The sequence below is a fragment of the Seriola dumerili genome, unplaced genomic scaffold (genome assembly GCF_002260705.1).
Source record: "Seriola dumerili isolate Sdu_G_001 unplaced genomic scaffold, Sdu_1.0 BDQW01000216.1, whole genome shotgun sequence".
NCBI lineage: Eukaryota > Metazoa > Chordata > Actinopteri > Carangiformes > Carangidae > Seriola > Seriola dumerili.
In genome coordinates this window covers 1282794-1302620 of record NW_019174471.1, presented here as the reverse complement: position 1 = coordinate 1302620, position 19827 = coordinate 1282794, and the positions used below count along the sequence as shown (strand labels likewise).

At 40.7% G+C, this 19827-nt stretch overlaps 2 protein-coding genes across 2 annotated transcripts in view; both read left to right on the top strand.

Annotated features, from left to right (window-relative positions):
- Positions 1-19455, top strand: part of kcnh2 (potassium voltage-gated channel subfamily H member 2) — a 239142-nt gene extending 219687 nt beyond the window's left edge. Inside the window, exon 24 of the mRNA XM_022754018.1 lies at positions 19298-19455. Coding sequence (XP_022609739.1) covers positions 19298-19455 — 158 coding nt within the window. The remainder of the gene's footprint in view (positions 1-19297) is intronic.
- The window catches only part of LOC111228201 (mastermind-like protein 3), a 67424-nt gene continuing 52184 nt past the window's right edge, over positions 4588-19827 (top strand). The window contains exon 1 of the mRNA XM_022754017.1: positions 4588-4649. The gene's annotated coding sequence lies outside the window, so the exon portion shown is untranslated. The remainder of the gene's footprint in view (positions 4650-19827) is intronic.

Here is a 19827-nt window from a genome sequence, read left to right as displayed (position 1 = left end):
AAAAAACCTATGCCATCTTCAAATTGTCTTCCCTGAAACAAAATTGTACAAATTGACCCTTTTCTGTACCACGCACCGAAGAGTCAGGACAGAGGAGGGAAGGCCTGTTGAAGTGCAATAGTCCCTTAAACAGTTAAGACTTGTAGCAGCTTAACCACATCCGTTAATGTTTTAGCACTTTATTTTATTTTTAGTGCAGATGTTTAATAAAGACTCAGGAACGTGTTATTGATGCCATGGGGTTCATTTTCCTTGGTCTCAGAACTCAAAACCAACCAATCAGAAAGAGAAGGAGCAACATCCTGAACCTTTATTTTGGTGGAATTCCCCTTTAATGCAGAATTGTGAAGATTGTATTTTGCTGCTTGTTGGTCTAAGCTATTTAATTTATTTATTTGGTTGTTGGATTATTTAGTTTGTCTGTGAATTGTACCTACTATGATTTCTCACTCTGTGTTAATGAACAGCTCATTTGGTGGAGTAAGGTTTGCTGTGTAATCATGTTCCCACGTTTCTTTGTTCATAATCCTGACATTTACACTTAATATTTATTCAATATTTATGGGTATAGGTGCTCGGTGGGCAGTACACATTATTACTGTAATCATTATTAATAACTCTGATCAAACTTATCAATTCCCGAATGCAGACATTGGAGAATGAACCCCATCGTCATCGTCAGTGTCTTTGCAGTAATTGGACTTTGTGGTTGATTGCACACAGCTCATGTCACGCTTTGTAAAGGGGCACTTTAGTATCGAACCAAAGCAAATGAACGCTGTAACAAATGATCATTGGAACCATTTTAAATTCATGTATTTAAGTAAAAAAAAAAAAAAAAAAAATTAATGTTATCTGATATCTATGATCTGACTTAAACTGAAGTTGTAAACGCAGCTGGATTCTATGTGATATTTTTACAGTCACTTAGTGGTCATAGATTGAAAGACCTGACAGTTATTGTTAAGGTGAGGGTGAATCAGATGAATGGTGATTCAGCATGTTTACTGTGCTGTTGTTTGAGTCTGGTTACGAGTCCCTAGAATCCCTCGTTTCATCGTTCTGCAGTTAAAATGTGAGCGAATTCATCGTGGACGTCCAAAGCTGATAAGCTGGCACTGACCAAATCTACTTAGTTCCTCTCACGACTAAACCCTGCCTGCTTGTTGTTGTGTTTTATTTTGGTTTACTTCACTTACACACATCACTATCAGTTAATTTTCACCAGCAGTCCCTGCCCGTCGTCACCAGGAACAAGGTCCCGTAATAAAAACACTCTCGACTACAAATATCCAGTAAACACACAGTGAAGCTGGTGTTACATGAAACAGTTGCAGTGCTGAGGTACTGATTATCTCTTCGCCATCTCACGTACTGTAGCCAGCGTTTTTTTTTTGTTGGTGTTCAATAACAGTCACCTAGTGGCCTGAACTGTATCTTTACATTCAGAACTATGACCTCAAAACTAGAATGTGGTTGTCGTCGACTCTTCTTCTTTGACCTTGTATGTGACAGTACACCGTAGTGGAATATTCAATGCTAGAGAATACATTTATGTAATGCATAGTGCATATTATAACAGTAGAGGGTGCACTTTGAAAAAAATAAAAATAATTTAAAAAAAATCCATGGGAGGGGCAGGGCGAGTGGGGGTGGGGTGGGGGGGGGGGTGTTTAAGGAGGTTAAGATTACTTTTTCCCCTTTGAATTTTGACACACACATACAGACATAAAAACTCAGCTTACACTCACACCTGCACACTTAGACACACACACACACACACACACACACACATCTCCCTTAATGGCTCTTCCATACTGAGCTTTTTTCAGCTCTATTCAACTTTCTATGAGTCCCGACTGACTCGGGTTCTGTATTTGTAGATATTTTGAGCACTTGGGGAGGGGGGGGGGTGTTTGGTACCGTTTACACAACACTGGATCTGCTGTCACTCCTTGCCTGTACATACCAACTTCTACTACTTGTAAAGGAATCAAACTCTTTGGCACTCGTATAGCCAGCACTATGCAGAAACTGAAACATTTCTTTGGCATGCTTTGAAATGCAGAATACTATAGAGGAAAATATAATAAATACAAAATTAAAGTCTGCTCTAATTTCTTATTAAAATAATCACCTTATTGAAAAAAAAAAGATCTTGATAAAGCTGTCCATGGTGAAAATGGATATGATGATGATGGTGAGGATGATTATAAGTGATGAGGATGATGAAGCGAAAGACTTTTAATATAGTGCACATTTTTACTTGCATGCTGCACTGAAAATCATCCAACAATGAGAAGTTTTTGACGTGCAAAGCAGCTGATTTTTGCTGTATGCTTGCAAACTGTGTGTAGAGTGAAACACTGAATTCTTCCGGGTTACGGGAGAGTCATATTTATATATATAAATATATATATATATATATATATATAATACTACTTCCAGGTCATGGAAGAGATGGGTACTGAATAGCTGCAAATATAGAGATCCTAGATGATACAATATTATATTGTATATTTGTATCTTTGGTTGCGAACCACTGTAATAGGAAGATGCATGTGTGGCAGTCCTGAGCAGAACTATGAACTGTTGCCCAGATATCAAAGAGCACTTGATTTACCTTATTTGGGTTCCTCAGAAGTTAAATTAAGCGCCTCTAAAATATTATACATTCTGCTTTTGCCCAGCTACACTCTGAAGAATGACTATTCTCAGCACATGTGAGTGCAGTTTGGGACCACATCCCACTGTCTTTTCACTGCAGGGGGTGTTAAAGGTTTAACATATTGTGCTGAAAAGCACTGAGTTCTGTGATGTCCCCAGAAACCTCTCACAAATGTCTTGAAAATAGTCAATCTTTTTAATAAGTGTATTTTTTATGGCAGAACCTGGAATAGTAAGTTATACCCCATTGATTTATAACACTGGGCTGTCTGATGGAGCGCCTCCAGAAGCTCATAATACATTATTCATATCAAATGTTGAAGAAAGGTAGACGGGGAAATGGTGAAGCTCTAGGTTCTGATTGTGTGATAGCATTATCAATGGTTGAACTTTATAAAATTTCAAAATATTTCTTTCAATAAACGTCTTTGAAAGCAAACTCATTACTGACTGATTCTTGTGATATTTAATGGGACTGTTGTCTGAAAGAAACATTTTTCATGTTTTTGTTTTTTAATGAGAAAAGAGCCATAGTTTTCCTGTGTCGTAAATCCATACTGGACTTTTAAAACTCATACAATTACCACATTAAACAATTCATCTTAATATGATATTTCTGCATGGTGGTCAAGTCAAGTCAACTTTAAAGAATATTAGCTCAGACTGTGTGTTGGCATTTACTCATCTTAAAAGTTCGGAAGCAAAACAACGCCACTGGGATCTCCCTGCTTTTGACCGAGCCCTCTGACTTTCAGACAAACAGTTCAAACAATCACTTTAAACAAAGGCTCTAGCCCTTTTTTTATATACAGTCTGTGCTCTAGCCATGGGGCCCCTGAGCCGCTTAGGCCCCTGTTTGTGTGCCTGTGTCCTTTTGGTAATCCCTCCACTGCAGCAGGGATTCAGTAAAAATAATAAGAACAAGGATATCCGTCCAGCTGCAACAAAAAACAATTTTCAGCCCTAAGACACAGCCATGCCATAAAGTATATTTTCCATGCATCATATACCACACTACACTACGCAAATGCAAATCCAGCAAGCAGAAAGGGACACACAGAACCTGTAGGCTGTAAATGTTGTTTGCCGCTGTTGCCACAAGGTGTCACTATAAACCCAAGTTATGTCATATCGAACTATTTTGAAATTAAAGCTTTTTATCATTCTTTCCCTCCAGTGTCCTTTATTGGGAAAGTCACCATCAGTGGGGGGAAGGTTGGCGACTGAAGTGTGAGACTGAGACACAGGGATCTGTTCACTGTATTAGTTATACTAAATAATATATATATATAGTAGATATAGTAAATAATCTGTATGTGCAGTAAATCACCTGCATTTGTTCATAATCATAGTTGTAATCACATTCACAAACCTTATTATGATTTGTTTTATATGTTTATATCAGAAGAAGCGACACACACTTCATTTTATTCCTAGACAAACACAGATTGGTGATCGCAGTGCATTTATTTATTTATACCTGGTCCATGTGTAATACACGTGAACGTACTGGATGATTTATTCTTTCCGGCTGGAGTCTCGTCTTTAAACCGTAAACCCTGTCATCCCGGTGACATTTCAGTGATCTAGGCGGTATCAGGGCGTTTTCCTGTGCTATGGCCGTATCCAGAGCGCGTCCCCCCCGGCGATTGGACCGGCACCGTCCCGTAAAAGGAGTCAAACTTCTCCATTGTACGTACAAGGTGTCTGTCAAAAGTGCACGTAGTGACGACAAAGGGCCTGCGCAGGATTTGAACGCTGCGATTGGCCGATATCCCTGTCGCTCAGAAGTTAGCTCGAATCTAACTGGATAAAACAAGAGCCATTCAGCGCTCTCGATTTGTGATTGGCGCAGTGTTTTTTGCGGGGAGGAGCACGTTAGTTTGCAGCCAGCGGAGTTGCACTGTTGGGTGGGCGGATCGTAGCGGTGACAGCGACGCTCGGAGACTCCCGACAAACTGTCAAAAAGCAGACAACTAACGGTGAGTCCGGCTCCTATACGAACACGGTGTTTGTTTCTCAGTGTGGGTGAAGGTGAGCTGTCTGCAGGGGGAGCGGGGTGAGTGCGGAAGCAGCCGGACGCTTCGTAGCAGTGAAATGACGGTGATTTTGGATGAGTGATCTCACAGCACACATCACAGCGACGGTGCACTGGTGTAGGATGATGCTGCCTTCAGGTGCTCCTCGGAAACTCTTACTTTTTTTAGAAGGAGCGGGCCGAGTGCGCAGTAGCAATGTAGACTGCTTTCCCTTTTTATGAACCGTCAGCCATACACTTCTGATTTTCAGCTGTCGTGAACGCCTCAGTGCCAGCTTTCACTCCCCCCCGTCATATTCACCACAAAGGTGGGTCGTTCACGTGCAGCTGAACACGGTGGTTCCGTTATGCCCAACAGTACTTGAGGCAGCATGAGTGCGCACTGTCACAGCGGACAGGAGGAAAGTTATGCAAGCTAGCTCGAGTCTCTGTGTGTGTGTGTGTGTGTGTGTGTGTGTGTGTGTGTGTGTGTGTGTGTGTGTGTGTGTGTGTGTGTGTGTGTGTGTGTGTGTGTGTGTGTGTGTGTGTGTGTGAGAGAGAGAGAGAGAGAGAGAGAGAGAGACCTGTCCATTCATTTACAGTGTCTGTTACTTGTGTTGCACTATGTTTAGATTACATAGCTGGTGCAGTGTAGTGTTGACCTCCATGGATACTCCACAGTATAATGACATCAGCAGTACTGGTCAGTAGCAGACAGTTGCTGATGACAAATCAAAGCTGACGAGCCACAGAGATAATTTCTTCTTATCTACAGTCACTGTTGTTTTAGCTGATATCTCATCATCGGCGCCTGTGATGTTATTGATACACAAAGATAAACCCTTCACTCTTAGTTCCCTCTGTGTAGCTGCAACCATGTGTAAATATGTGGCATTGTTACTTGGGTGGGGTCATATTGTTGAAATACTGTTATATACTTGTAAACCTGTAAATATTACGCAATCCAACACATGAACTGTCCCATAAATTCTGTCTTTACAAAGAGAAGTTTTGATTGACACTGTCAGAGAGGTATTAATCTAACTGTATGTTGTTGTTTGCAGTTACAAACATGAGGAAGTCAGAATATAAAGATCTCAATATGATGGAGTCCAGTACAACACCGTCACAAACTACAACCTCAATAATAAACATAGAGTTGAATTAATACATTCGTGACCATGTCAGTCAAAACTGAACATATTATCTTGTGTAAAAGTAGAATTTTTTGGTTGAGCTGTTGAATTGGATTTTCTCTTACATTATATTTGTAATATTTGTATGTCATAGTCTTCATCATTGGATGATGTTTGCGTAGTTGTACATGAGTCAGTTATGATGGAGATTGCTTGAATCAACCAAGTAAATTCTGTTCTGTTTTGATATTGATTGCATGAAACAAAACAAAATTTTATGCATTGGACAAAACTTTGAACAATGAGGTTTTGAGTTTTTAATTCTAGCACAGAATTATTTATTTGGACAACATGATTAGATTGTATCAACACAAACGCATGATTCTTCTTAATGTTATAGAAGATTATCATCCAGCCTTAAAAAAACTTCTCTACTGTCAGTAGAGAGCTGTTTCTGTAGGTTTTCCACATTGAATGAAGAATATTGATTTACAAACTTTCTCTCTGCTTCGTGTTAATGACTGTTGACACCTGCACTGGAACATTATGGTACATTTTGCCACAGAAATTGACGATATAAAGAGGAATCAAAGCAGAGAGGATTGTTCCTCTCCCTCCCTTCCTCCCTCCCTCCCTGTCTCCCTTCTTCTATCCAGATTACTCTCCAATCCTCCACAGCCAGATTACTGAGTGGGAAATAAGAGGTGGGACTGATCTAATGCCCTGAATTCATTATGGACATGATCCAATCACATCCCTTAAATGTCCCGTCGCTTGTTGCTGTAAGCCCGCCAAAGTGATCAGGTATTAGGCCTGAGGGGTGGACAGTTATCAAACAGGTCAGAGGGGTCAGTCAGTGTCGTACAGACTTCTTCCTGAGCCGGTGAAATGAACAGCTACAATATCTCTGCGTCACGATGACAGAGATGAAAGAGTGTTTTGCTGAAATTTCACCTGAAATTTGTGTTTGCCTTCGACTGGGTGTCTCTCAGCCGCCCTGCTGTCTTTAGAGAGAAAACACAAAGCTGTGCAGGAGCAGAGAGTGAGTTCTGTCTTCTCTATGTCTTCAGAAACATTTGTCAAAGTGGAAAGGTCTTTGTACCAGAGGCTCTTATTTTGAAGGATACATATATCAGCTCATATAACTGTGACAGCCCAGTGTTTGTTTGTGTTAAGTGAAGCACACAGCTACATAGATTTCATTTGCCCATACGTTTTCTGAGCAGGAAGTGCGGTTTTATGGCGCTGCGTCTTTTCCATCCTCTGTCCAGTGTGGCTCTGTAAGGTGGAGGCAGTTGTGTTACTTTGGATGCAAACTCAGAAGCTTGAGCTGTTGAAACTCCTGTTGAGATCTTGAAAAGCATTTACTTCACCCATAAATCCTGCAGCAGGAGGTGCCACTCCACCGGTGAAAACGTCTAAAAAAGACGACCATCTGTTTTATCCCCTTACTATTTTATAAATACGCCAGCTCAGCTCTTCACACTCTGCTACAGCACAACTGTCTCATTGTGCTGAACTTTTACCAGTGTTTCCTGAGCAGGCCCACTTTAATGCTCAGCAGCTTCTTGCCAATATCGAATACCACTCTCAGTAGTTTTATAGTCGTGAATAGTTTTGGATTCTGGGGAAAGAACCTGAAGTGTTCTGTCTACTCTGCAAAAGCGAAATCAGACTTAACAATAGCCGGCTGAATCTTACATAAATGCTGGTTTAACATTGACAGTACGATGTTGCTGATTGTAAGTGGACAAAAGTCAACAGCACCCGTGTTTGCATGAAATTCAGTAAAGCTGTATTTTGACCAAAATGTCCAGCAATGTAACAAAGGAAAAAATGGACAATTCAGCATGTTTGCCAGAATCTCATGTCGGACATTAACGTGTAAAAGTTTAGTGGATGGAGCAGAGTTGTAGAGTTGGTGTAATGGTTGGTCTTTTGGTTGCCGCTAGAAACCAAAAGTGAATGACAATACAGCCTTGAACCCTGTAGCTGTATTCAGCTCCAATGACATTTACAGCAGAAGGTCATTCTTGTCTTATTTCAGCAGGATGAACATATGCAGGATGATGACACAGACCAGATGTTTGTATCCTAGTTTTAATTTTTCTTTGGGAAAATATTATTAATGGTCTTTTTTTCTTTCTTTTTTTTTCCTTTTTTGGCTGGTGTTCTCTTTAGATAAATAATCTGAGCAGCCATGGTCATTGCCCTTCCAGGAAGTCCCAAGTAGGGAAATAAAAAAAAAAAAAAAAAAGAATGCATTTGTTCAGACAGTGGAGATCCCACACAAAACGAATAATTTATTTTCACTATAATTCATCCATCAGTAACACAGTGACAGAACGTGGGAATGTTTTTGTCATGGGTTTCAAACACTTTACGTTCTAAAACGTCTAAAAGCAAAAATCTGATCAGATGGAGGTTCGTGGTCTAATCTGTGTGATCATTGATTTAGATGACATCACTGGACCCCTAGAGCTTTCAAAATAAAATAAAATAAAAGGAAAAATGAAATTAAAAAAAAAAGAAGAAAAGAAAATCAGCTATGAAACATAGTTGAATATTCAGGTGATGCCGTCTGATGTCACTGATGACCTCACAGTTTATGTGACATCATTATTTCTGAGGATTCTTAATTCATTTGTGTGAGTTTAGGGTCCTTGCTGTGAAAAAGTTTAGAGGAATAGGAAAGAGGAATAAATAATGGAAGGAAGGGCTGAGTCAGGAAGCAAACACCATAGTAGGAGGAGAAGGAAGGAAGGGAGGAAGGAAGTATTTAAATGAACAGACAGGTTCCTAGAGTTACTGACTCAGAGATCCTGAATTCCTCACAGGCTGTGGAATGTCATTGGACTGGATCTGATCTGGTCTTTTTGCTCCCCACCCACACTCTCTCCTCCCATCTGCTCATCGTCCCTGAGCATCACAAATCATCTTCAGATACTGAGAAGGTCCTTCTGTAATCATGTGACCTTGTATGTTGAGGCTTGTATCACAAGTCAGGGAGGAGTCAGGGTTTAAACTGGAGTGCAGGAAAGCTGATCTCCTCAGTCGGGGCTGTCCTGACTATAGCAGGATCCTCTCTTCAAGGTCACCAGGCTGCTTCATCCCTCCTCTGTCTAGGAGTCAGGAAGCAGAGGAAATCCATCATCCATGTGTGAGCAGTTTAGTCTTAGACCACATTATTATCCTTACATAATAATGCTCCCACAGTTTTACCTATAAGCTACTCATGAACATAATAAGTTGTAAGTTCACTTTTCTTTTTTTTGACAGGACAGGTTTTCTTCAGCAGTTCATGAATAATTCATGAATCATTTTCAGACATCATCCCATTTAGTGACTCCACAGCTGCTGTCTGCTCATTAGACTGAATGGACACACACTTTCAGAGCGTCTCCCTCAGAGGGAAACATGGTGCGCACATGAATTATTTGTTTATATAATGAAAAATAAGAGTTTGGGAGTTCGCCTGCAACACTAATTTTTATTATCAATGAATCTGTTGATTATGCTCCTGATTAATCAGTTAGTTATTTGGTCTATAAAACAGACTGAGGATGCGAAACACTTAAACCCAAGTCTTTGTCAGACGCAGCCCCGCCCCCTCAATTCCACAGAAGATTGGAGGCAGAGTCTTTCAGCACAACCCTGAAAATAATGCGCCCAGAATAAAAAAGGTAGCATAGGTGATTACAGTCCCAAGCCTCCTTTGAAACCAAACCTCAGAAATACTGAACCAAAGTTCAGTAAGAGTGTAGACATTTAAGTTTTATTGCCTTGCCTATTTGTCACAAGTCTGAACCAAGTCTGGGTCAACAGCTGCAGTGAGATGGAGATGGTAAAATGCTTTGCACAGGTAGAATCGGGAGACTTAGAGCTTCCAAACAATGTCTAATTTGTTAAGGTTGTGTAAAGACTGAGGCTGGTACACGACCAAAACACACCTGAAGTAGCACTACGAAGGCTAAAGCTTCCCACAGGTGGGTCACATTCCGACCAACTGCAACTAACAATTATTTTTAATATCGATTAATCTGCTGATTATTTTCTCGATTCAGTGTTTAGTCTCTAAAACGTCAGAAAATAGTGAAAAAAAAAAAATTCAAATTCCTTCTTGAAGCATCAGTGGCAAGACAACATGAGAGGTTGGACAAGTACTCAGTAATATCATTTATCAATGTTCAGTAGTGATATGATTATGGATTACATTATTATTTATTTATAAGTTCACTGTTCAAGTGAATGATTATTATTTGATTATTTAGATTTAATTTACATTTTCCATGCTGTGTATGTGAAAAATAGGAAATGTAACCACATGTTGTGTTCAGGCCTGTTAAAGAGATGATTAGCTGTGTTCTTACTGAGGTCACTGAAGGTTAACTGTATAGGACTGGCTGACATGTAATCTGTGAGAGCATGTGCACAGGGCAGCTCGATCCGGGAAAAGCATTTATAATCAGAAGTGATCAATACTCAGCAACACAGTGGTAATTAGCTCCAGTGATGCCAGTAATGCTTTCCATCAGCAGTGACTCTACAGTGGATCTGTGAATCATTTTATGTTGTTTACTGTAAGATCAATAAGGCTGTAAAGACCTGGGAGTCTTAACTGTTTTACAGAAGTTTTCATTCCCTGAACTTGATGAGCAGATTTTCCCACCAAAGCATCAGTTAAAGCTCAAACAGCTCATTTGGTCTTTTCTCCTCTGTTGTCAGAAGTGTGCAATTAATAAAGATATATTTATGCTCTGAGTGTTCAGCCAGGTCTGTTGGCAGACAAGCTTGTAGTTTAACAAATGGTCAGGTCGTCGCCAGTTGTTCACTTCTGTCCAAACCTCAAATGGTTCTCGTCAGGTTGTGCAGTTTGTCCTGCTCGCCGTCAAGTGATTTGTTGTCTCTTTATGCTGCGTGGGCTTGTTGTTGTTAGGACTCACGGCCGAGTGAAGTTATGACCAGTCATTGTTGCAGTGATATACCATATCCAAAAATAACTTCCATCAGGTATAAGTTCAGAGAGAAGAAACAGAACGAGAGGAAGACCTACAGTTTGACTCAGCTCTCTCATTTAGTGAATTATTTATCACCGGTTATTGATTTGATCTGAAGTCATATAGGAGTCATTACATGTTGTGGACTAATGCAGAGGTCTGTCCACTAAGGGAATGCAAAGCAATCTAGGGCTGCAACTAACGATTATTTTTTTCGATTAATCAATTAACTGTTGAGTCTGTGTCCAGCCCAGTTTCCCAAAGGGACTTTTTCAAATTCTTTTTTCTGACTAACAGTCCAAAACCTGAATATATGTCCCATTAAAAAACAGAGAAAAGCAGCACATCCTGACATTTGAGAAGATGGAATCTGCAAATATTTGGTGCGTTTGTTGATAAATTAAGATTAATCTTTAATAATGGTATCATAACAATTATAAATTCATTCTGCTCGGTATCATTCAGACATTTTCAATATTGATTCTGATAGCGATACCTTGACTTCGATACCGATTCTGAACGATAATTTTTTTTATATACAAATTTCATCAAATCCATTTTTTACAAAAAGAAAATTGCAATACACATTACAGTACAAATTAAAGTTTTACTTTTATGCACTCAAACGTGTTCAAGTGAAAAAACAGCCAATCACCAGCATTATTGGATCTTGGTCCAAGCATGCTGCATGCTGATTGGCTCACTGATGCTGAAGAGATTCATTCATTTATTCTTTAGGTAGCAAATTTGGTATCAAATGACAAGCCATTGATACCCAGCCCTCTAAATTGATTAATTAAATAAAATAAATTGTCCTCATCAGACTTTAGTATGTATCTTAGACCTACAGCTCACCGGCTGTATCATAAACAAGCATTGGGTAGATGAAATGAACAAACTTATATGGTCATAAATAAGGTAATTAACCAGCACCCATCTGATTTTGGATGAATGCTTTCTGCTTAAAATATAAAATCCAGTCCAATTAAGTCAATACTCTACTCCATTCTGTTGTCATCATGTCAATATAACAACCCAGTCACACAAGAAAGTGGCACAGCAACATTTATCTGCGATAAATCAAACACAAAGATGTTTGATTCTAGAAGCTTGGAGACGTGGTGTCTACTGTCAGGGATTGTTAGCTGGTGATTTAACCGCTAACACACCAGCCAACCAGGAACATCCTATAGCTAATAAGTTAATAGCTCCCCGAGCTTCTTTATCTCTTCTCTGTAATGTGTGTATCCTCCCATCTGCCATGCTTTTGGGGATTGTATATCATTTAATTCAATTAAGTTCTATTGAAGGCAGCAAGAAAACTCTCAGAGCTAACAGGCTTGCAAATGGTTTTTGCTAATTATCAGTTAGCAAGGCTGTTAGCTCAGCCACTAATGGGACATTGAGTTAATGGTTTATTCTCTGGCAGCGGATGTTAAATAAAAGTGGATGATACGACAGAGCCAATGAGAGCTTCGTGCATTTTGGACCATTAAAATGGTGAAAGGTGCAAATCAGCAGGTCAAAGTTCACCAAATATGATGTAAACCTGAGAGTGAATCCACTGATTGAAGCTGTTGAAGTGGATTGATCTGAATAAAATTTCACTATTTTAAATGCAGATGTGACCAGGCATCAGATATAACGTATCCTCAGGTCATCGTGTCCTCGAAACAACACATTCTGACCTCTGACCGTCACATAAACCCACTTAGTGTCTGAATTCACATTAAACACACACTCATCAGATTCTTCAGCATGTGTTAACATGTTTTATACTTAATGTGTCAGGGTGAAAGACGAACATGTTGAAGCAACAATCAGCTCCAGTGAGTAATCCCCAAATGATTTGTTATCCAGAGTCAGAGTTCTGCAGATGTCACGTTTCTGCTTTAGAGAGTGTGTGCAGAGATCATGAATATTATTAGGTGTGGCTTTGTAAATCTACAAAGTATACAAATGGGCGACAAATGACAAACTATTTGACAGATTCCTTTCAGTTAAATCCAATAATCAATTCATTGAAATGTTACAGCGACCCATCAGTCGTTAAAATGCTTTGTTGATTTGTCACGAGGATCCCTGATCGCGCTTCTCATACGAAGCCAAACGAACACAGATGTGTCCATTTGCGTTAGTCTGTGTGAACACGTACATAGATTTGTAATTTGTAGATGTGTGTGTGAGTGTGTGTGTGTGTGTGTGTGTGTGTGTGTGTGTGTGTGTGTGTGTGTGTGGAGCTGCAGGGGTGGAGTCTGAGATTGCGTGACAGCAGCAGATTGAATGAATGAAATGATGGAGGGATAGAGGGCAGAGAGGAAGAATGGGATGGTACAGAGTGAACCGGTCGCTGTAATCCCCCTCACAACGGTAGCAGCTGGACCAGTGTGTCAGCAACCGGGCTTTACTACTGCCAATCAGCCCTGCTGGGAATTATACAGCAGGGTGGAGAGATGGATGTTACACGGACGGATGGATGGATAGGTAGATGGAGGGATATGGTCAGGTGTGTTTTAGACGAGGGGAGGCAGAGAATCGGTGTGAGTGAACGATACAAGCCTTTCACATTCACTGCTCGTTTATACTTTCAGTTCTTTCATTAGCTTTAAACTGGAAATCTGTTGTTGATTTTGGCTGAATTATCTTTCAATTTAACTGCACTTAATATTGAAAAGGCCTTAAAACACGCAGCAGTGCATCATTGGACATTTTGTGAGGGGTAAGACATAACAGAAATGGTGTAATCCGAGCTTAATGCCTGATTCAAAGAATCCGCCAGGGACCCGGCTCATATGTCATCAGCAGCACAAAATACGAAGAAAAGCACAGCCAAAGGAAATGCTTGAAAAAAACATGAGACGACAGTGAAGCGCAGAGACCCTGCAGACCAGGAGATAAGCTGCACTTCCTGTCGGTACAAAAAAATACTGAAATTAATTTATGTGCAGAAATAATCAACTGAGCAGGTTCTTGGTTGTATTCTTCTTCTTACTCTTTGACCACATTCACAGCAGAATAATCATTAGTGTCAGCTGCTAGGTTGACGTTACATGTGTGAGCAGGTCGGCATATTTTCCAGCTCTGTGACAGAAAGAGGCGTGTGCTGCTGATGTATGTATGTGTATTGCGATTATTGCAATGAGTCATGATTTTAGTGGGAATGGTAATTTTTGTATTTTATATTCACTGAAGAAAAATATAGAAATGATGATGATGTGATTTTTGCTGGGGTCTGCACCAAACAAGCATGTTCCCTTACATCTGGAGAATATGATTTGTAGGTGGAGGCGTCTCTTTAGCACCACAATGCTTCATTTATAGTCTGTTGTGACACATTTGACCTTTTTCAAAAAAAATCGCAGCTTCTGCAATTTTGATAATGCACTTGGGCAAATTACAGTTTTCAATTATATTTTGTTGATATCTTTGCATGATACAGCTTGTATTCCCCATGGCTCTTACCCCGACACTAACCCCTGACAGATAGCTGATAACAAACTGATAGGAAAGACTCTGCTTTGGCCTCTGCTGTAGTAAAGTGAAATCAACTTATCAGTGTGAGAAAAAGGAACTGCAGCAGCGTTGCGTGTGATGTTCTCTGTGAGAGTCATATTCTGGATGTGCAGGGCTGCCACAAACAGGTGTGGTGCCAGGATACAGCATAGCACACCTTAGTGGAATGTACATGTAGGGCTTGGTATCAGACTTCAGTACCTTGGTAACATTTGAATGAGTATAAATGGAGATGTGGCTCATGGAAAATATAATAAAGAACCCAAGTAGCTGTGAACAGGCAGCAGGAATGTGAAGCATCTAAAGTTCATGGTGAGGTTCATGAGTAACAGAGCAGAGAATCACTTTTTCTGTCATATAGAATCCACTATTGTGTTGGGCCAGCAGACCAAGCTGCAGCAGTGAATACCCCCTGACATGTCCCAGCCGTGGATGTGTGTGTGTGTCCACTACCTGTGTGTGACAGTGTTTGTTTTGGGATTAGATTCTGACCTGTGTGTGTGTGTGTGTTTGTGCGTGTGCATGCGTGTTTGTGTGTGTGTGTGTGTGTCTGTGCGCGTGTGTGTGTGTGTGTCTCTGTCTGTGTGTGTGTGTGTGTGCGTCTGTTCTGCTTTGCATTCCATTGCGATGCGTAAAGCCTCGTTCTGCAACAATAGGGCATAGTTCCCAAAGAAATACTGTGTCTGTGTGTGTTTCGGAGTGTGTAGGCGAGAGCATGGGGACATAGAGGGAATTCATTCAGCCACCGAAGCTGTGTGTCCAAAAGAGGTGAGGGAGGAGAGAACGAGCAGGGGAAGGAGGAGGGTGTGGACATGGCTACCTGTCTGCCTGCCTGTCTGTCTGTCTGTCTGTCTGTCTGTCTCTCTCTCTGCCAATAATGAGAATAATGGGATACAGCAAGTGCTGAATTATACAAACATGTCCTGAGAGCCCTGTGTAATTCTATTAGGACTAGAAGACAGCTGTGTCATACACACACACACATAAACACACACACACACACACACGCACACACACACACACGCATACGCACACACACACAGTCAAACACTAGCCCTTTCACTTTGCCCTCAAACAGGCCCACTGTGAGTTCCATCAAGGCACTGTGTGGATGTGAGAGCAGCATGACACACACACACACACACACACACACATACGCACACACACACAGTCAAACACTAGCCCTTTCACTTTGCCCTCAAACAGGCCCACTGTGAGTTCTATCAAGGCACTGTGTGGATGTGAGAGCGGCATGACACACACACACACACACACATACGCACACACACACAGTCAAACACTAGCCCTTTCACTTTGCCCTCAAACAGGCCCACTGTGAGTTCTATCAAGGCACTGTGTGGATGTGAGAGCGGCATGACACACACACACACACACACATACGCACACACACACAGTCAAACACTAGCCCTTTCACTTTGCCCTCAAACAGGCCCACTGTGAGTTCTATCAAGGCACTGTGTGGATGTGAGAGCGGCATGACACACACACACACACACACATACGCACACACACACAGTCAAACACTAGCCCTTTCACTTTGCCCTCAAACAGGCCCACTGTGAGTTCTATCAAGGCACTGTGTGGATGTGAGAGCGGCATGACACACACACACACACACACAGACACACACACACACACGTACGTACAGGGCACACATATTAACATTACCTAAAGTGGAGCTCTGTGAATAGAGCCAAACATCAAAGACACACTGGCTGTTAGGAGCAGATCAGGAAGGCACTCACTGATCCACAACACACACACATCTCTCCCTTTCCATTTCTGTGCTGCTTCCATTCATTGTATTTGTATGAGTAAACACGGATTTAACTATAGTTTAAAAAATATACTGTTTGAATTACAGTCTGTGCATTTGCTCTGAATAAATATACCCTGAAGAGAATTTGAAGAATTTAGTTCTTGGCTTTCACTTCGCTCTGAGAACGTATGTGGATGATAAACACAGAGCAGTTTGTATTCAGGTAGTGCAGTATCATGCAAACCAAAGTGATGTCATATTGAATAATGCCATCTGTATTTCCAAACACTACATCTTGCAACTTGTGATTCCATCCAAGCCGGCCAGCACAGGAAACGCAGGCATGAATTTGACAGTCAGACAAGTTTAAAATAGGAGCAAGGACTGAATATTGGCAGGAGCGAAGTGTAGTGACCGTACCTTAAAGGTGCCCTGTGCAGTTTTACTGTAAACAAGCAGAAGATGTGTTTACATTCAGTGTTACCAAAAAGCAGCTTTAAGGTTTTAGTTACTTAGTCAGGAATTTTAATTGTCCACATTTTTAAGAAAAACATCAAGACATCAGCAAACAACATGACATGTCATTAAATGTAATGTAAACATAACGCGGGGGGTGATCTGCATTCACTCTGCTGTGTGGTGGCTCTGCTCTTACTACAGTTGAGATGCTGGGTCCTTTCACTGTCAGCTGTGGTTTACAAACAAGGAAATGTAGCTCGCGTTTCAGACTTCTGGCAAGTCATGATGGACAGATTCTGTGTTTCCAGTCATCCCCCAACATCCAAACAACCAACAAGCTAATTATTCCTTTAAAGCGTGAAGCTTGTGCCCCATTCCCCAGGCGATGCTTTCCCATTGAGTTTTGTGTATGTGTGTATACACATATTAAAAACCCTTGTATTGTTGTTGTTACGGAACAATTTTGGTAATGAAATAGCTTCCTACTCTTTCTACTCTTTTCAGTTTTTATCATCTCTTCATGACCATTCAACAAAAAGACGTATACTCTGTGAACTATTATTATTTCTCTGTCGCCTGTATTGTTTTTCTCATCCTTCACTCGTCTTCACTCCATCGTTCTCATGTATCTTCACCCACAACTCCCTCCTTTCCCCTGTCAGCCTCTCCCACTGCTGAACACCATCTCTCTCCTCCATCAGAGGATCGATGGAGCTTGTTTACTCATTCTGCCTCCTCTCCTCCTCTTCTTCTGTCCTCTTCTTCTCTTTCTCTCTTTTCCCATTGGCTGGTTTGATAGACTTTGGAGGCTGTCATGGTTGTACATCACCACTAATTAGGAAAGCAGGGCGCTGTGTACTTTTCACACACACACACACACACACACACACACACAGAAAGATGCACTAACAGCAAACATTAGCAGTGCTTTTGCCAGTTACACGGGAAAGCCCTCACAGAGTGGCACAGCCCCCGCATGATTCATCTGCATATGACATACCATTCATTATGCACTACATGTGGGATATCGTGCAGAAGAGCTCTGCTGTTACATAATGATCTTGCCCATATGGCAGAGGCACACATGCATGTACTCACTTCCTCTATCGTAAACACCTAAAACTGCATCACAGAGACCTGCAGGCCGTTTCTGCACCATTAATGTAACGTTGTGACACACACACACACACACTTCCAGGACTGTTTGTGCTCTTTGGTTCAGTGCGTCATCGGACTATTCTGTCCGTGTCACATCAGCCTCATCTGATGCATCCGGAGGAAAGGATTGATGACAACATGAAAATTAAGGTTTCAATTTGTCTAAGCGAGTGTGCGTGTGCGTGTGTGTGTGTGTGTGTGTGTGTTTGCATTGTGATTTCTATGCAGCAGCCCAGCCCCAGTTGAATGCATAAAGACCACATTAGTTTGCTGCCTGTTTTGACATATCATTGACATAACATTTAATCAATATGAATCTCAGAGATAGTGTTGTGTTTACATGTCACTGACTTGTCATGTGATTGATTGACTCATCGCTTGGTTTATCAACCTCATGAGTGAGTTGCTTTTTTTAACCTAAAAAGTCTCATTCCTTTTGATATCAACACTGATAATCATGTGACCAACACACTCCCTCTACTCACTGTCACTGTAAAACCATAACAGCATAATCTTATAAATCTTGTGGCATCATTTTATTTTAAAAAATCGCACAAGCATTAAAATAACGTGTGTGTTGAATAGTGAGAGTTCAAATGTGTAGTTACAGTGTTGTGATTTCCAAAGGGATACTGCAGTGACTCCTACATTTCCCATCATCCAACTCAGTAGTAGCTTTTGTTAGCTGCTCCCTGCCTCGTAAAGGCCTTTCAAAAATCTACAGGCCCCCACTTTTTAATGAATCACTCCATTAAAAAATCTTCATGCCCAAGCTGTGATAACACTGTTGACCTCATCAGGGGTTATTTTCCCAGACTCCTCCATTCCTCCAGATCCACAGATGACAGCTGTTTTCACAGTATGAGTAGCATAAGTAAATTAATCTTTATGTGTAAAATCAGTGAAGCGCCCCTTTGAATTAGGAAAAACTCACCATGTAGCTGTTTATATGAATACATACTATTTTATATATATATATATATATATATCTATATATATNCCAGACTCCTCCATTCCTCCAGATCCACAGATGACAGCTGTTTTCACAGTATGAGTAGCATAAGTAAATTAATCTTTATGTGTAAAATCAGTGAAGCGCCCCTTTGAATTAGGAAAAACTCACCATGTAGCTGTTTATATGAATACATACTATTTTATATATATATATATATATATATCTATATATATACTATTTTTGTTTCTCATTAAAAAGAGCCTCAAAAGACAAAAATGAGCAGAATGACAGAGGATTCAGTTGGTTAATGGCTGCAGAAAATGGCAAACTGAAAGGAGGAATGAGGTCACCTTAGGAACGGGTCCAGATCGGCTGTGTCACGGCTGCTCTGGATCTGGTGCTGCACCACAGTCATCGGCCTCAACTGATGACAACTGAGACAAAGGGCAAATATCAGCGAGCAAATTTTTTCATTTATGTCATTCATCACCATGTCAACTTCTTTCTTCCATGTCAGTGTCTGTGTTTGTTTATCTCTGAAGGTCTCAAGTCACTTAATCCATGCCTTACCTGCAGTTGACAGCACTGGCTGTGTCTGCTTGCTGTGTCCTGCAGCCCTGATGTGTCCAGGCCCCCTGGTGGCCATCCCAGGACAAACACAGGCTACTGACAACTGTGAGACTGTAGCTGATCTGTTCACTCAGATACTTGTGTCTGGGTGCTTTCCCAAAATCAGCATTCAGCAGTGCCAGGTGACCAACCCCTGCAGCTAGAAATTTTAGGGCTTTGGTGAGTGAGTTTCTTTTCAGTTACCCAAAGACACATGTGAAATGTCCAAGCAAGCAAATCATTTACTTATTACCCTGAATGCATTACCTTGGTAACTTAGAAAGTTTCATAAGGTAAATAATACACATCAGCTCTCTAACATGATCACAACTTATTTTTAATCTCATCCTCAGAAAATAGTTTTTTAAAATTTTGATTATTAACATTGATTAGTCAATGCTCGTCGTGATTACTGACTGATAATAAAGTTTTATGGTAATTTTACTGTGTCATTGTTTATGTTTTGTTCTGTTTCAAATGTATTTTCTTGCTGATTTTTGTCTATTTGTATAAAAGCCCATCTAGAGAAAGGAATT